The sequence below is a fragment of the Danio rerio genome, chromosome 8 (assembly GCF_052040795.2).
Source record: "Danio rerio strain M-AB ecotype USA chromosome 8, GRCz13ab, whole genome shotgun sequence".
NCBI classification, from domain to species: domain Eukaryota; kingdom Metazoa; phylum Chordata; class Actinopteri; order Cypriniformes; family Danionidae; genus Danio; species Danio rerio.
In genome coordinates, this window is record NC_141028.1 from 23,151,483 (window position 1) to 23,169,359 (window position 17,877).

Here is a 17,877-nt window from a genome sequence, read left to right on the forward strand (position 1 = left end):
CCTAATCAAACACAGCTAATCCAACTAATCAAGGTGTTCATGACTACTAGAGACTTATAAGCAGGTGTGAGTTTGCTGGTTGAAGCTAAACTATGCAGAGCTGCAGCCCTTCACGAGTTAAGTTTGAGACCATTGGCCTAGAGCAGTGTTTCTCAACCATGTTTCTGGAAGACCACCAGGTCTGCACATTTTCCATGTCTCTTTAACCAAACATACCTGATTCAGATCATCAGCTCATTATCAAAGATTGAAATGCCTATTATGGAAGTGACAAAGGAGACAACCGAAACATGCAGTGCTGGTGATTCTCCAGAAACGTGGTTGAGAAACGCTGGCTTAGAGATTGTTATTTCAAATCTAATGTAATCTTTTGTTTGTTTGCTTTATTGCTAAACACTAACTTAAATTTAAAGTTTCAGTAAAATGGTGTAAATTATTCAGATTTAGTTTGAATGTTCATACTGTCACCTGACGGATAAAGAACAAATCTAGGCAAAGACACAGCTTGACTAGTGTGTTATAAATGTGAGTTTGTTTTATTGCAATGTTATCATTTTAAATGTTACTGCATTTAATACTTCATGAGTTAATATGATTTAAAGTTATGTTTTTATTTACTTTTACATCTTAAGAAATTAGGAAATTACTCATAACAACTTGTAATATAGCTTGGTATTGTACCATTTGGTCCTCGACTCTCAATGATATTTGGCTTTTGGCCCATTAAACAAAAAAGTTTGGCCACCCAACTATTACCTAAATATTTTCTTTGACATCTTTTAGTTTTTTACTATATTTTGTATATATTTCAATATATCTGAATTAATCAGTGTGTTCCCATCATGCATTGTATAATCAGAATTTTATCATTTTATTTCTATATTAGAATATCTTATTTTATTTAAAATGTATCTATAAAGTCTAGATTCTGCATTATCAGGTTAATTAAATATGTTGCCATATCCTTTTTTTTAAACAGGAAATGATGTCACTTACCCTCGCTAATGAAACCTGGAGCACTGAAAGGTATGTGTGCTGTACAGTCTTGCTAAAATGTTCTAACACCAGGAGTTTATAAAACGTCAGAATTTACTACAGCATCAAAAGGAAAACAGAAGAACATCACCTATTTAACCGTTTGTTTAGTCTATTAATTATGATTTAAAGCTGTCGAAAGAGAACAATCTCAACTTGTTTTAGAAATACTAAAATAAAAGCAAATATTGAACACAAAAAGCAACGTTTTCTTAGCAGCTTTTAACAAAATAGATTGAAAAATTGATGTTAATGATTAGACTGTCTAACTTTTATACTTAAAAAATGTACGGTTGTGGAAAGAAGGGCATATACGCAATATAAAATATATTAGGTTATAACCAGGTTATTTGATTGTTCGTTCTGCTGTGGCGACACTTGATGGATCGGGGAACCAAGAAAAAGTATCTTGTGAGCCTCATATTAACTGTAACATGTAGCTTCAACCGCCAAAGGGCGCTGTTGAGAAATTGTGCCGCTTTCCCCCAGATTGTTTTGTGTTGATATTTTTACAATATACCTTCACCTATATTTTAAGATTTGGTCATTTTCTTTTCTAACGAACAAATGAAGTACTCTGCATGTTTTTTCACTTCAGTATTATTTGGTCATTTGATTATAAAATAACTTGATAAAATAGATAAAAAAACAAATATTGAAGCACCTGAATTAACTTTGAAGACCAAATTATCTTGTTTCACCTTTTTGTTCTGTTTCCCACAAAGGTAATGGTGGAGGTTTATTCACACATAACGATTCTGTTGAGGCTTGGCACGAAACAGGTGAGGCAAAAAGGGTTGAGATCTCCTAAATAAAACATGTGCCAGATTATTTGATGGTTCATTCCGCTGTGGTGACACTTGGTGGATCTTAAAACTTAAGAAAAGTGAGCATCTTGTGAGCCTCATATATATTAACTGTAACATGTAGCTTCAACCGCCAAAGGGCGCTGTTGGCACTTTTGAGAAACTATGTTAGGTTGTGCCGCTTTTCCCAGTTTGTTTTGTGTTGATATTTTTACAATATACCTCCACTTATTTTATAAGAATTTTGCCATTTTCTTTACTAACAAACAAACGAACACCAAACTAACTTTGACCACCAAATTCTCTATTGTTTCACCTTTGTGTTCTGTTTCCCACACACCACTATTCTCTTCTTTCTGAGGTTTGGCACAGAACAAGTGAGGCAAAAAAGGGTTGAGATGTCCCGAATCCACAAAAAGCAGGGAAATTTGGCCACTCCAAGAGCCATTACAGCACCTACTCTTGTTTTTTTTAGGATTCCCCTGTGCCCTGAATGCACAAGTATGACAAGGCGATGCAATGGAAAACTTTTTTCTACTCTAAACTGGCATCGTGATCTAGTGAATCAGAATTAAACTCACTAGCGTTTCCTGTCCTCTATTCTCGGTGGTCCATGGCTCCGGTTGCGTTGTTTTTTCGGTGCCCAGGACCTCAGTCCAGACCCTGATTTGTATGTTAGTGTACTCAAGGGGCCAAAACTAGTTGCCAGAGCAACTGTGTTGAATCTCTCACGGACCCCCCGTCCCCTTCCACCCCCTTCTCAGAGCTCTGCGAAACAAAACAAACATTGTCCCTTAACAAGGCACGGAGAGACAGCGTTCTGTTCAGAAGTGCGGGACATTCAGGTCATATTAGTCCTTCCTCATTGAGTTTAGTCTGAGAATAAGAGAGTCCCCACATGCTGGACACTCACTGCTTTCTCACGTCTGCTGAGGGTGACTTGAAATGGGAAGCCCTGGATTCACCTCTCCATCTTGTCATCTCACCCAAGTCGAGATGGCTCTTAAAAGGTGCACACAAATATTGATTGAGTGCATCCTTTAGAAAGGAGGAAGTGCCAGTGGCTGAGGTTCGAGTAAGAGGCATGGGATCTGTCCTTCATACTCTCCTTTCAGTGCAAAATGGGAAGTGGACTGACTCATGGCATCATAGTCAGACAATGCAGTTACATAATCTTTGTGTCATTGTATTGTTTATTGTTTACACACATTTTACACTGAAAACAGTTGGTTCGTTTCAAATTTGTTGCAAACAATTTATAAAAGCAGAATTGAAACTAATTAAGTTGACTATCTCTAAATTTAATTTGTTTGTTTAAATTCAGCCAATTTCAGTCTATAGATGTGACAATTTGGGTGATATGAATATTAAAACAAGCTCGTTTCAAATTTTACATTTTTAATGAAAGTTTCAAAGCATAAAGTCAGTAAATAGTATTATTATTATTATTATTATTAAATATATATAGCAATATAAGGATATATTATAACTCTATTTCTATGGAGTTATGAACTGATAAATTCATCAAAATAGGATCATTATTTGTTAGAACAACACAAACTATTGCAGTTGAACACTCGCACGTTTCTTTTATTTTTTGGTTTATATGATAAATGACTTCATTAATTTTGTTAACAGACAGGCTAAACTGCAACTTGGCCAACTTTATTTAGCAATAATTAAATTATTCAACGAACATTTCAGAACAGACTTTTTTTCCCAAGCTATATAGTGTAAAGTTAGTAAATAAATCTTGACCTTTCTTCCAACAACTTTTAACTTTGAAAAGTTTGAAAAGGTGACTTTTACGAATGTTTTTATGAGTTTAAAGTGATCTATTGTCAGGGTTGGCTTATATTACACTACAAAAACCCTGTAATAAACTGCCAGTATAAATTTTCTGTTATTTTACAGACTTATTTCTCTATGTATTATTTCTTACACATTATTTCAAACGACTAAAATGTCAATAAAAGTCACTTTTTTAAACCTTAGAGTTGGAAGTTTCATCATCAAAATTCAACAGAGCAGAGATAAACATCCCATGATGCTATTCACAACCACAAATAAACAGAAAAAAATAGTGAATCATAAAATACGGAAACTGTTCATCAACAGATTTTTTTTTACAGTGAATGTTATTTTAGTTGGGGGTCCTCTCTGCACATTTGCGTGCTTGTGGCATCAATGCATGCATCGAAAAATCTTGTTGTTTTGAGGTATTGGAAACATTGATAAAAGCTGTCATCCCTGATCCTCTGTGGATAAAATGCAACAAAAACAGGCTCAAAAAATAACCAATAAGATGTCAAATAGTTTGGCAACCTGGTTATACTCTGTCAGCAAACTGCTAAGGTGTACAGTAAAACTCTAACACATTTAGAGATCTGCAAGCCTGATCTCCTGAGAAAAACATAATATTACTTAATGCCAAAAAACAGCTAATTAGTACAAAACAAGCAAACAACAATTCTATGTGATTGTTGCATGGACCTGACTAAAGATTATATATTGATATTTAATATTAATACAATGGTGGCCAAAATTATTAGAACACCTGACAAATCTGAAAATATGGCCTTTTTGCCTCACTATGATTTGATTTCATAATGTTGACAAAACATGCTGCTCTGAGTAAATCTACAGAAATTAGTTGTACCGTTTTTTCCACACTTTTGTACTTATATAAATTGTAATATTTAATATATGCATTTTCGCAGCCGTAACAACAGCAGATCTCTCTGGCATAATGCCAGTATATTTTTTGAGAACTTTAAAAACTTCACTACATTCTCCATGCCTGGCAATGAATACACAATTAATTTGGGTTCTTCTGTGAAGGAACATGACTGTGTGACGTTGACTGCAAAATAGGCCGACTTGTTTTTAGTAAAGATAATGACATAAATCTCACTATAATGATGCTTTTCTGTGGTTTATAGAGCACAATGATGAAAGTTTCATTTTATCAAGAATGTGAAGCCAAAAAACAGCTGAAACTTCTTAAATTTTGGCCACCACTGTATATTTTCTATTCTATTTTGTTGCTGTCAATTTTTACATTTTTTACATTTATTTGACACTTTTTTCAAATGAGGTTAGTTTTTTTTATTAGGTTCATTTATTCTTTCATTTTCTTGTCGGCTTAGTTCCTTTATTAATCCGGGGTCGCCACAGCGGAATGAACCGGCAATTTATTCAGCAAGTTTTTTTTTTTTCGCAGTGGATGCCCTTCCAGCCACAACCCATCTCTGGGAAACATCCACACACACATTCACACACACACTCATACACTACGGACAATTTAGCCTAACCAATTCACCTGTACCGCATGTCTTTGAACTGTGGGGGAAACCGGAGCACCCGGAGGAAACCCACGCGAACACAGGGAGAACATGCAAACTCCACACAGAAACGCCAACTGAGCCGAGGCTCAAACCAGTGGCCTTTTTGCTGTGTGGCCACAGCAGTACTTACGGCGCCACTGCTTTGCCCTTATTATTTTGTTATTTTAAATATTAATAATAATTCCCTACATTTATATAGCGCTTTTCTGGACACTCAAAGCACTTTACACGTTTTATGGGGGAATCTCCTTATCCACCACAATGCATTCATCTGAATCAATGTAATTTATTATTGTAAGTTATTTACCTAAATTTAAAAAGTCTTGATTTGTGTTTCTGGCCAAGTGCATCCAGAGTGTTCAGTTTCTGCACAGAATAACATTTTTTGGTGCATCTCCACCAGTTTGCTGTTTTGCATGTTTAATCACCAGTATGTCTTGTACGAACCAATTTTTAGCTTCAAATTAAATACACACATCGTCGGATGCACATCCTGACTTTGCAGAGCGAGACTGCAAGCAATGACCTTATCTCTTGTCCAAACTGACACAGTCCTGGATGTGACCTCGATAACAAGAGCTTATGACATACTACAGATTGCCTGATAAACTGCCTTCAACAGCTAATGTGAAAGCTGTCATGCCTAATTAGACAACAAAAACAAAGTAAACCGCAATGCAATTACATTAACCAGATCTAAATCACTATTTCACTTTCCAAATCCAAATATGAACAACCTTAATAGATTTGTTTTTTTGTAAATTGGATGATTTACTGTAGTATAATGTGTCCTGTGTCGTGAGGAGGTTTGTTGATTTGTGGCAAAAACTTCATTACAGGGAACAGAGCCTGTTCTGTTCTCCTTCAGTCATTATGGCCAGTGGAGCTCCTCTCTTAAAGCCCGGCTCAATTTTCTAATGAGGCCATTCTCTACCTCTCTCACTTGTCTTCTGAATCTGTGACAGCCTCTGAGCGCAAGCCAAAACCACAAGACAGAAGAGGTCCAACCCCCTCTTCAACAACCCCTGCGGGAACACACTTGTCGGTCTGACCAAAACATTTCTTTCTTTGATTCAGCTTATCTTTAGCATTACATATAAGACGACAATTTTAAAGATTTAGCTTGGACAAACTCGTATTTTTAAATGAACGTGTGTCTAAACTATTGCTTTCACTGATCAGCAAGCTGACGAACATGACAGGCGTACAAATGTTGTACAAATTCTCTGATTCCTACATTGACAAAAAAAGGTGGCAATCCTAGTGTTTTTTCTTTACGCTTGGCCATTCTGGAAAAACACGTGAATTTTTAGGCGGTCTCTTGGCAACTCAGCCGCAGTCTGGCTATTGATATTCACAGTAGAAGCTTCCATCTCCTTTTGGGAACAATAGAAACCTTATGGGAATGAAGAAACCAGACAAATCTTCTCCCTCAGGCCCTGATAGACATTTGAGAAATCTCTAGACACTATTTCTTGTGCTTTTAATGAAAGACGAATGAGACGACATACATTATTTAAAGGCATTTATTGAATAGAGTTTTATAAACTTGTTTATGGACTTTTTAAAAGAGTCGCTTTTGAGAGCGGCTATGTGCAAACAGTTTGTTGAGGAGGTACACCATTCAATTTTTGTGATTTTGTACTACATAAAAGGGTTTTGACGCTAGTTTACTTTCCAAAAAATCATCTATTTACATTCTAATTCGGCTGATTGTGTATATACAGTAGAGAAGTTGAGATTCAGCAGTGTAAATGAATGTTCAGTGGTTATGAAAAACGTGTCATTAATTGAAATTAGTGATAAATAACCTTTGCCTGAGTAACAGACATGTTTTTCTAGAATATGAACAAAACGATGTGTTATTTGTGATCTGATAGTATTCACTGCATTTATGATCTTTCAGAGTGTTTAGCTAGTTATTTATACACTCAGAGCTATGTGTAAAATGCAGAATTGTCTGTACAGAGTAGGGCTTTAAGAATGGGACATTTGAATTCAAATTAAAAGTGAAGACCCTGGTGATATACTGTATTAAGTTCCCATTTCAGCCAATTAACTCTCATGTTGTTCCACACACAAAATATATTTTGAATAAAGTTTACAAGGAAAGTAAACCCACAGGATAAAAAACCTTTCTTTATACAGGGTGATTCAAGAAAGAATACCACAACTTTGAAAATCGAGAACTCTGCAAAGAAGAAAAGGAGAGCTAAGCTCTTTCTGTCACCGCTCTGAAGCTCTGAAGTTTCATTTGGTTGCTCATTTGGTCGCTTGGAGGGCTGTTGTCATCATGTGTCTTTGATTAAATACAGATTTTCAAAGTTGTGGTGTTGTTTTTAAATCACCCTGTATAATATGCATTTCATCTCGGTTATTTAAAGCACTTTACATAATTGTGTATGTAGTGTGCTATAAAATGACTTCCCTTGCCTTACCTTTTATAAAACGTATTATTTCCAACCCAGGCTCACTCTGATTATGTACCCCTATATACATTTCTGGAGAGAGCAAAATACGTCCCAGGAGCTACGTTTTTTTTGCAGTTTTTGTTTTCGTGAATCTGCCAGAGTCTGTTGTGTACGCTTTTTGAGATCTTAAATATCTCTTATGCTGTGTTCACACCAGACGCAGAAGAAGCGTCAAGCGTAAGTGCTTTATATGTTAAGTCAATGCATAGGCGCGAATGGACATCCTGTGGCGCGATACGTGCGAATGTTGTAGCGCGAATGACGCGAATTGCGTGGTGCGAATTGAGCATTTTACACGTTTAATGTGTGAATCGTTCGAGTTCGAAAATCAACGTCAGCGGACATTCGCGCTGTGTTAACCAATCAGGACCTTCCTCTTGTCAGGAGCTTGAGGGGGCTTGATTGTGATGTAGCCCCTGTGGCCCGGGGGAAAATTTTACTGCACACACTGACAACACACAACAGTTCATCAAACTGAGCTCGGCTCAGTCAGTAGCACGGCTGAATGCCTTCGTCATTCAGGTTAAGTTTTTGGAGGAGTTTATGAGCTCACAGAGATGGGTGCACCCCTGAAAGGATCTAGTGGACTCAGACAGCCCCAAATGTATCAACACTGATTTTCAGCCTCCAGAAAGCATATAAACACCATGATTTTCTGAATAAAATCCATGTTAGCTATTTAGCAATGAAGCTACAGTTAGTCACCGGGCATTAGAAGCCCTGTCCAATCCGCGTCTGTTCTGAAGTGAATTTGGCGCGTGAATGAAATTGATTTGACTTGCGAATGAAGCGGATTTTCTTGCGCGAATGAAGCAAATAAACTCAAATGTTCATCTATTTACGCTCGAATAGCGCGATTTATCTGCGCGTTCAGCGTCTGGTGTGAACACCGCATCATAAGTGCCATTTGTGCCTGCTGTTCTCGCATAAATCCACCAGTGGCTAACTGACTGACCAACTGACTGATAACCCCACCCTGCCCCTTGCCTGATTTTTACCATGTTTTTCGGAATTCACCACATTCTCACCATTATTTACTTGTTTATGTACTTTTTAGGCTTTTGTTACTAGCTTTCTGGAACCGTTCTTCACTGGACTCTAACCCTGTCATTTCGGTCAACTCCGCTATGCATTTCAAGTCCACCAACATACATGTTGAGCTAAAAGCCTTCCACATGCAGGTAAGGGGTCGGCTGATAAGCGAGAAAAGGAACGTCATACCACCCCGTATCGTTCGTTTTAAAGATGAAATGTAGCCATACCGCTCTGTAGCATTCCTTTTAAAGACGAAATGCAGCCATATGTAGCTCTGGCTACATAATTCACGATCTCCAGGAATGTATATAGGGCTACATTTTCAGAACAAGCCTATGCTGGTTATTTCTCCTCTAAATATGATATAAATATAGCTTTAGAACAACATGAGGGTGGGTAAATGACTGGTTGAACTATCTCTTAAGACTTTATAGGTACATTGAGCCATCCTGAGATATGGAATGAAATTTCAGATTGTTAACATGATACAAAGTGAACTGCTTTAAGATGCCAAACACAGAATTGTGATCATGGGCGTCCAACTGTCCTACAGGGTTTAGCTTTAATCCTACAATTGGCACAAATTTCAAATTGCTACCTATTTCCTTAAATAGGGCTGTATATTAAGGGGACATACACTCTTAGAAATAAAAGTACGAGAGCTGTCACTGTGGTGGTACCTTTTCAAAAGGTACAAATTTGTACCTAAAAGGTCCACATTAATACCTCAAGGGTACATATTAATACCTAAAAAGAACAAAAGTGTTCCTCTTAAATTTTTTAGGTACTAATATATACTTTTGAGGTACCAATATGGACCTTTTAAGTACAAATGTGTACCTTTTGAAAAGGTATGACCCCAGTGACAGCTCGCGTACCTTTATTTTTGAGAGTGCACAAGACAACATCTATTGTTGTCCAAAACCACAGTAAATATTACCATATGTGCTCATTCAATCCCATAATGCACAATGACTGCACAGTCAATTAACACAAAATTGCTAGCAAATAGCAATAATGCACTGTGAGGATTGTAGCAAATGATTTCTTGCATGTTGCCAGAATATAGACTATACAAACTAGAGTCCATGATAATGTTCAAGATAAATCTGTAGCACTCCAGTAAAGGGAACACATAATCACTGTTGTCTTATGCCTCAAACTCCTACTTTACTGCTTATTGGTACTTAGTAAGGTAGTTGTTGTAAGTTTAGGTATGCAGTAGGGTTTAGGAATGTAGAATATGGTGATGCTAAATAAAGCAGTAATATATGTGTATGAGTATTTATAAACAGCCAGTATGTAAGCTAATAAGCAATCAGTTGAGAAATAAGAGTTGGTCCCCTTGCTGAGGTGTTGCTGATAAATCTTTTCTTTACTACAGGAGGTGCCTGTTTGCTATGATCCAAATTATTGTTAAATATAACAACAATCAATGCTAAATTGGCAGCCCTTCCAGTGAACTCAGTGCCCAAGTTTGCTCACCCCTTCAAGTGGGTTATATTAGGGAATTAAATAGCGAATATTGAACAAGGCTGTAGGCCAAGATCGCCAAATTCAGAAATGATTGAACCAAGATGGTCCGAATTTGGGAAATGAATGAGAAGTCCCATATGATATACCCTACCTGTTGCAAATTGGTAGGTGGCTTCTCTAATAAAACACAATTTTTTGCACTATTAACTCAGATATACAGTAGTCACCTTTTGAAGCGGATCAACTTTTAAAAAATTGTCCTAAAAATAACGGGTGTTGTTCAATAATTTTAGGACAACGTTAATGATATGTTTCGAATCATTTCAAATGTTGACTACTGTTGATCAATCCTAAACTAATGTTTAAGGGCAAAGAGTTGGAGAATAGCTGATACGCTGTTGATTCCTAAAATGAAAAGCATATCATTTGACATCAAATGAAAAGCTTTTAATTTTTTCTTCATCAACATTTGCCTCCTTAAATATTTACCAACAAAGTTATTGTTCTTAGTTTAGCTTTTTTGGCTAAGGGTTACTGGCTTGCCTTCAACAGCCTTTTCTAGAAATGTACAGACAAGTGTGTTGGAGCGTTTGGAGCTAAACTCTACAGGACTGGACACCCAAAATGGATCCTAAAAATGAGAAATCGAAAATGAAAATATCCTTTTACCCACTAAGTTTTGCACCCTGTCTAACGATGCAACAATTGCATTGACCCAAATCAGATCAAAGATGTTTACAATAGACGTGACAAAGCGAACATTCCCAATCCATTTCACCTTCATGTCCAACATGTTTTAATGTCTCATTCCCAGATTTTTCATAATCCACCACATCCAGTGTAGACAGAATCACTGTACTTGAACAAGGACTGTTCAATCCTGCTCCTGGAGGGTCACTGTTCTGCAAATTTAGACTCAAACCAACTCCAACACTTGTGTTACAAGTTTGAATTCCAAATGGGATATATAACACCCTCAGAAGAGCACTTCAGAGTGAAAATAATAACAGACGCATTATTGAAGTGCCATTTCAATCTGAAGTGCTAAAAACTCGCCACTTTCAAAGACCCTTCGAAATGAAGGATTTTAAAGGGTGTAACTAATGTCCACCTCACGCCGCCATGAACATTTGTACAGGGAGTTATTTGATGTAAAAAGCATGTTCCAATCAAAAGGGCTCATCTCTATACCCTAATTCCTTTAATGCTGTCACTCAAAGGGGTTAATCCTTCAAATGGAATATACTCTTTGATTAGATGCCATGTTTAATTTGTGTTAAAGGTAAACTTGTAGAGCAGGACTGTACACTCTTAATTTAGATCCTAATTGAAAATATTCTTACTTCTTGTCTACACTGGATGCAACCATTGTTGAGTCGCGCCACATCAGTTAAACGCTGTCTACAAGGGTTATGACAATGCAGACACTCCCAATCCATTTCTACTTCATTTCACAAGAAGTGCAAGCACATCAGAAGTAGAACTTCTTCTGTCTTGAGATTACTGTCAGGGGTTTATTTAACTTCTTCACACTCAGTGTAGACGGAATCACTGATTGTAATGGGCTATACTTTCTTTAGTCCAGGGTCTTGTGTAAACACGGTACATAAACCAGGGTTGTCCAATCTTGTTCCTGTAAGGTCATTGTTCTGCAAGTTTAGCTCCAACCAACATTGGCTCACTTTACTTGAAGTTTCAAAAGACGTTGATTAGCTTCCTTAATAGACCTTAATTAGGATAGGAACTAAACTGTGTAGGACAGCTGCCCTTCAGAGACATGTTTGGAACCCATTGACCTAAACCTAACATAGAAGCACTAACTTGCTTCTACAGTCTTGCAAAATGTAAAGATGGCCACTTGTGGATGATGGGAAAAAAAGGAGGTTGTTTTATCGGTTTCATGTCATCACTTGGGGATCGGATCCGCCTACTCAACTACCAATGGACAAGATAGTCGAAGTGTCCTTGGCTTTATCAAAAAAAATGGAGGACACATCATTGGAGGTCTTGAGCTTGCCTTCGGCGACATTTTGGGTGGATGAAGAGTTGCTTGGCTGGCATTCCTCACAGCAGCAGCAGCAACAGTCCATGAAGGCCTGTCCCAGAGACTTACACAGGCAAAGCAGCAGCACCGGTGTCACCGATGACTTAAAGAAGAGGAAAAACTGGTTTATGAGGGCTAGGAGTGAAGACACCTCCTCGGACACTTGAATGGGAGCGTAGGCCAGAGTGAGGTTGCAGACATTCTCTGGAAGTGTACAGACACCGTAAACCACTGCCAGAGCCATGACTGTGCAGTTGAGCTGTCGTTCCACCTGCTGAGCATGCTGAAGCTTTTGTTTTTTGGACGGGGATCGCTCCTCTGGACGCTTGGGAGAGCTTCCGCTCCCGCCAGAGACGTGACAGGTGGCCAGCTGACAGAGCAGGGTGAAGACCACAGGTAGACAGAAGTAACAGCCGAAGTACCACCACATGCGAGCGTCGTGGTAGTTGATAATGAGGGAATAGATGGATTCAGGGAGGTCTGGATATGGGCTCATGATGCAGGTGTCCACTTGGTCACCCAGGGTAGGGGATGTGACCTGATGCAGCTGCCACAGGAGCAGTTCTGGAGCCGCCAGCACCATGGAGCCGATCCACACCACCGCCAGCTTGGCAAAGACTTTCTGACAGCGTTCGACCCGCCGCGCCTTTGGCATGGAGCTGGTGGCAGCATGGAAGCGATCAATGCCCAGCGCACACAAACTGAAGGTGGCCACACCGAGAGATGTTACCTGGAGAGGGTGTGCAGAGAATTATTACAACAGGTAATTGTGATTTGATTCTATTCATAGGATACAGTCATAATAATTGGTTTGGTTAGATGCACAAACATTAAAATTGTTGTCAACTGTTGCTGTAATTGTTGATTAAATGATTAGATTATTTTAAGAAAATAATTATTTTTACTATTGTGAATTAACTGTTTTAATAGCTTAATTTTGAATTAAATGTTTTAATTGTACATTAATTAAATACATTTTTGATGAGGATGGGCAATACTTTTTTATATCCATATATGTATATACAGTTGAACTCCCCCTGTTTATTTTTTCCGGAGAGGAGATTTTTTTTTAACACATTCCTAAACATAATAGTTTTAATAACTCATTTCTAATAACTGATTTATTTTATCTTTGACATGATGACAGTAAATAATTATTGGCTAGATATTTTTCAAGACACTTCTATACAGCTTAACCTGACATTTAAAGGCTTAACTAGGTTAGGTTAACAAAGCAGGTTAGGGTAATTAGGCAGGTTATTGTGTAATGATGGTTTGTTCTGTAGACTATTGAAAAAATATATAGCTTAAAGGGGCTAATAATTTTGCCCTTAAAACTGCTTTTATCCTAGCTGAAAATAAACAAATAAAACTTTCTCCAGGAGAAAAAATATCAGACATACTGTGTAAATATCTTTGCTCTGGGAAATATTTAAAATATTTAAAAAAAGAAGAAAATAAATTCAAATTCAATAGTATATATAAAAGTATATATATATATATATATATATATATATATATATATATATATATATATATATATATATATATATTTGGATGCTATGAATATATACATATATGAATATTAAAAAAGTGTTAAATAATTAATTAAATTAATTAAATAATAAATAGGGAATTTAGGAAGCACAACAGTGTAATATACAGTGAAAACTTTTAAATTTTAATTATTAAAAAAATAATAATTAAAATAGCTAATCGTGAATTTGGGGATGACAGCAGTATAAAATACAGTATGAACAAAATACTTATTGGAGATTTTATAAAAATGTAACCCTGTTATTAAATTTATTTAACATTTACAGTTTTATCAAATTTTTAATCAATAATTAACTTTAAAATATTAGATGAAAGGTAGTTGAATGAGGAAATTTGCAATTAATAAATTATTTTAAAACTATAATATTACTCAAGAATATAATCAGAATAATACTGATATATTGTGGACCCCTCTAGAATATTATAAATAATACTAATAGATTTTAAGGAATCTTCAAGTGCCATTTGTATTTTTCACTGTAAAACTTTGAAAGTTAGATGGTTAGCTTAATCTTTGTAATTCAAGGAGATATTGTATCTATCCAAGAGTAAACATTGCAGTTAAAATATGCAAAAAAAATTTGAAGGTAAATTAGTCCATGCAAAACGAGACCGTAAACTTGACAGTTTGCTTTTTGAGGGCCTCACCTCGATATAAGGCACAACTCTGCATGAGAAATCCCCCAGCAGCCTCTTATTGGTGAGTTCATTGAAAACCACCACCGGCAGACAGAAGCATAACACCAGAAAATCCCAAAAAGCCAGACTGGCCAGAAAATAGTTCCAAGCACTCCTCATGAAGTAATTCTGCCAAACGATGCACATTACAGCAAGATTACCCACGACGCCGAAGGCAAACACCACAAACGCCAGAAACAGGATCCCATACGCGCTGTAAGAGCTGTCGGTGATGGGAAACAGAGGGTTGTGGATTTTGGTGATGCTCGTTTTTGTTGGAACAAGCTCATCAGTGCTGTTTCCATCTGCAGGCACAGAGGAATTGAGAGTTTCTGTGGAAGGCGAAGGACTTGTAGTTTGCGGTTCCACCATGGACTCTTTATCATGGTCTTCATCAGGAATGATTTCTTCTTGTAGTGTGCTTTCCTGTGAATCATCTTGATCGAAACTCTCCTCCTCGACAGGTGTCTTTTCTTGACCTTTCGGCCTTCCTCTTTTCCCTTCTGAAGTACATGCGCTCAGAAGCAAAGCTAGAGCCAGAAGAGAAATCAGTTTATAATCTGCCATTCCCATCTTCAAGATTAAAGTCATGCAATGTAGGAGTCAGCGGAAGCTACTTTAGCTTGAAGCGCCTGCAGAGGCTGAAGTGAAGAGATGTGCTGTTTTTTCTGCAGTGCTGCTGGCCAGAGAGCAGGTCTCTTAGCAAAGCTGTGGATGGCTGCTCAAACTCAATAGGGGTCTGTGGAGTCACACCCCCTTCTGCTGCTCTCACTGGCTGATAGCTGGGGTTGCCCTCTGCTGGATTCGCAATCAGATTTAAACTGTCATTTCATTATGATTTACTGCAGTGACAGCAAATCATAATTTACAATCTGTTTTAGGTATAAGGTGGTAGATGTAATGCTGAGTGCAACATAATTCATAAAGTAAATCATTTAACATTTGTTTGAAAATTTTGTTCGCTTTTTGAACGTTGCCTAAAAGTGTTTTTCCCAATTAAAATAAATTAAAATATAAATATATATATAAAAATTATTATGGACAGACTTCAACAGTTACTTATTTATTTATTTATTTATTTACTACACTTGAAAGAAATGCTGGGTTGCTGTATTCCAACGTTGGATCAAATATGGACAAGCCCAATGTTGTGTCAGTTGTTTAACTTAAATTTTAATTGCACTTTTTAACTGTTGGGTTTGTCCATATTTGACTCAACTTTGGTTTAAAAAGTGCACTAATCATATTTTAGTGCACTAATTATGAACGTACTAATATTTGAAAATATTTTTTATAATATTTTAATTTAATTGTACTTGTAATAAATGTTTTTGTTACTTTCTTTTTTACACTGTAAAGCAAAAGCATAGAATATACAACCTTCTGAAAAATATGAAATAAAAATGTCTTACTGTTTTAAAGCATTTAACTAAATAAATAAATATAATTAATAAAAGTTTGAAAGGTTATTACAGTTAACAAAAACAACACAAATAATAAAATACCAAATTAAAATATGCAAACAAAAAGATAAAAATGCAAACTTATTTTACAAACATTTTACTACTAAACCCAAAAGATTAATCATTAGGTAACTCAAACCATTTGAGGGAACCGATTGCAACAAACCATTTAAATTCAAAAACTAATCTGAATCAGTACTGTGAACTTACTCTATTTAAGTAAACGAAGCAAATTAAGCACAATAAAACCTGATGAATAAAATCTAATAAGTTAAGGCAACTCAAACTGCTTGAGGAAACATATTGCTACAAACCATTTGAGTTAAAAATAATACTGAAAAATTTAATACTGAGCACAAAACTCTTTTCAAATGAGTAGAATATACTTTCAGTACATTTTGAGGTAACTCCACTCATTTCCTTTGATAAAGTTGACTGATGGGTTTTACAGTGAAAAATGGATGTGCTAAAATAACATATTAAATATGAAATAATCATGAATACAAAACAGACAGAATTAGAATTCTGAAATAAATTTAAAACTAATAAAAACTACCAAAAATATCAAATAAATAAAATGGCTCAATAATTAAAAATGAAACATTAAATTGTTAAAATCTAGTAAGAAATATTTATAAAATTATGCTCATTTACAAAAGTATACTTTTTTTGTACTTTAAAACTTTCCAAAAGTAACCAAGCTATTATACAGTGTTGAGCATATATGGGTACACCCATCACAAATCTATCTTATAGGAAGCTATACAATATTATATTTGTGCATAAACATTAAATTAGTCTGTACTGAAGCCAATTCTATTTTGTTACATATAACAAAGTAACTTACAATAACAGTCCAAAAACTAGTACAGCCAAATGTATGTTATAAAGAATATTAAATACAAATTTAAAAAAGAGGCAAAATCTAGAGCGACAAATGGAAAAATTTAGTTGAAATTTTGTAGGTTTTATATATATTTTTTGCAATATTTAGCTTGAATTTAATTGTATTATCTTTCTATTTCTAAATTTGTTTGGTGACTAAAATATAATTTTATTAAATATATCTCTTTAATAAATCTGTTTTGTTCAAATGGACCAAAATACATTGCCTATATTCACTGAGAAATGCATACAAATATTCATTTTAAAAATGGGATGCACTCCATTATGCTGAGCACTGTATCTGACCTAAAAAGTTTGTGGATTGCGTTAAATTGAGTGACTAAAGTGCTTCCAGAGAAGTTTACATATTTTAAATCGAATTCAGCCCATGAAGCCATTCGAATCGAGTTAAATAAGAATGATAAAGCTTTTGTGCATTGAGCGTGTTTGTGATCTCAATCAACCTTCGATTAAAAACTTTACATTTTTCCAGCATTCTGTCATGCAGTCCCTGTTTTGCTCTAGAGAGGGCGCAGTTTTCAAAAGAATCCACATAGAGACAGCGATAGTGTACACACACTAGTACACAAGCCGCACCACATTAATATATCTATTACGTTAAATAAATTAGCACAGTCAAATGCTATGAAGGTGCCAAATGTGTCACCTACACACTCTGATTTTTTTTGTTTCAGCCTAAACAAACTACTCACTAAAGCAACACCAACGACGTGAATGTGACATGCTAGCTAGTTTCCCTTTCGATTTGCTTTTTTATTCATTCATTCATTCATTCATTTTCTTTTCGGCTTTGTCCCTTTATTAATCAGGGGTCGCCACAGCGGAATGAACCGCCAACTTATCCAGCATATGTTTATGCAGCAGATGCCCTTCCTGCTGCAACCCAACACTGGGAAACTGCTTTTTTATTTCTTTATTAAAAAATAAATAAATGTTTTAAAAATATAATCATATTAATAACCATGACACTAGATGACATCAAGTACTATTGTAAAACAGCAAACAATGAAAATAAAGTCACAAAGAAAATTCAGCAAATTAGATAATGATAAAGAAAAC

The 17,877-nt window shown here is 35.9% G+C and overlaps 2 protein-coding genes across 6 annotated transcripts in view; one reads left to right on the plus strand and one right to left on the minus strand.

Moving 5' to 3' along the window:
- The first annotated feature begins 1,011 nt into the window (after window positions 1–1,011).
- Window positions 1,012–17,877, plus strand: part of itpr3 (inositol 1,4,5-trisphosphate receptor, type 3) — a 96,811-nt gene continuing 79,945 nt past the window's right edge. Inside the window, 2 exon segments of the mRNA NM_001313811.1 lie at window positions 1,012–1,026; window positions 1,761–1,817. The gene's annotated coding sequence lies outside the window, so the exon portion shown is untranslated.
- gpr37l1b (G protein-coupled receptor 37 like 1b) lies at window positions 6,697–15,150 on the minus strand. Of its 5 annotated transcripts, none has more exons than XR_015497844.1 (3): window positions 14,420–15,150; window positions 11,385–12,944; window positions 6,697–9,362 (listed from the first exon to the last, which is right to left on the minus strand). XR_015497844.1 is itself a non-coding variant. In XM_087264579.1 (2 exons), the coding sequence occupies exons 1-2, from the start codon at window positions 15,038–15,040 to the stop codon at window positions 12,102–12,104; spliced, it is 1,464 nt and encodes a 487-aa protein (XP_087120705.1). In that variant the 5' UTR covers window positions 15,041–15,150; the 3' UTR covers window positions 6,697–12,101. The 5 variants fall into 5 exon arrangements, 1 of the variants encoding a protein (XP_087120705.1); XR_015497843.1 differs by having other exon boundaries at window positions 6,697–9,356; window positions 9,593–12,944; XR_015497842.1 differs by having other exon boundaries at window positions 9,593–12,944.

What these genes read in the sequence shown, in the direction of transcription:
- gpr37l1b (XM_087264579.1), bottom strand. Translation starts at nt 15,040, where the DNA reads ATGACTTTAATCTTGAAGATGGGAATGGCAGATTATAAACTGATTTCT. An exon ending in GAGTTGTGCCTTATATCGAG is followed by an intron (nt 12,945 to 14,419) that starts GTGAGGCCCTCA and finishes CACCCTCTCCAG; the next exon opens with GTAACATCTCTCGGTGTGGC.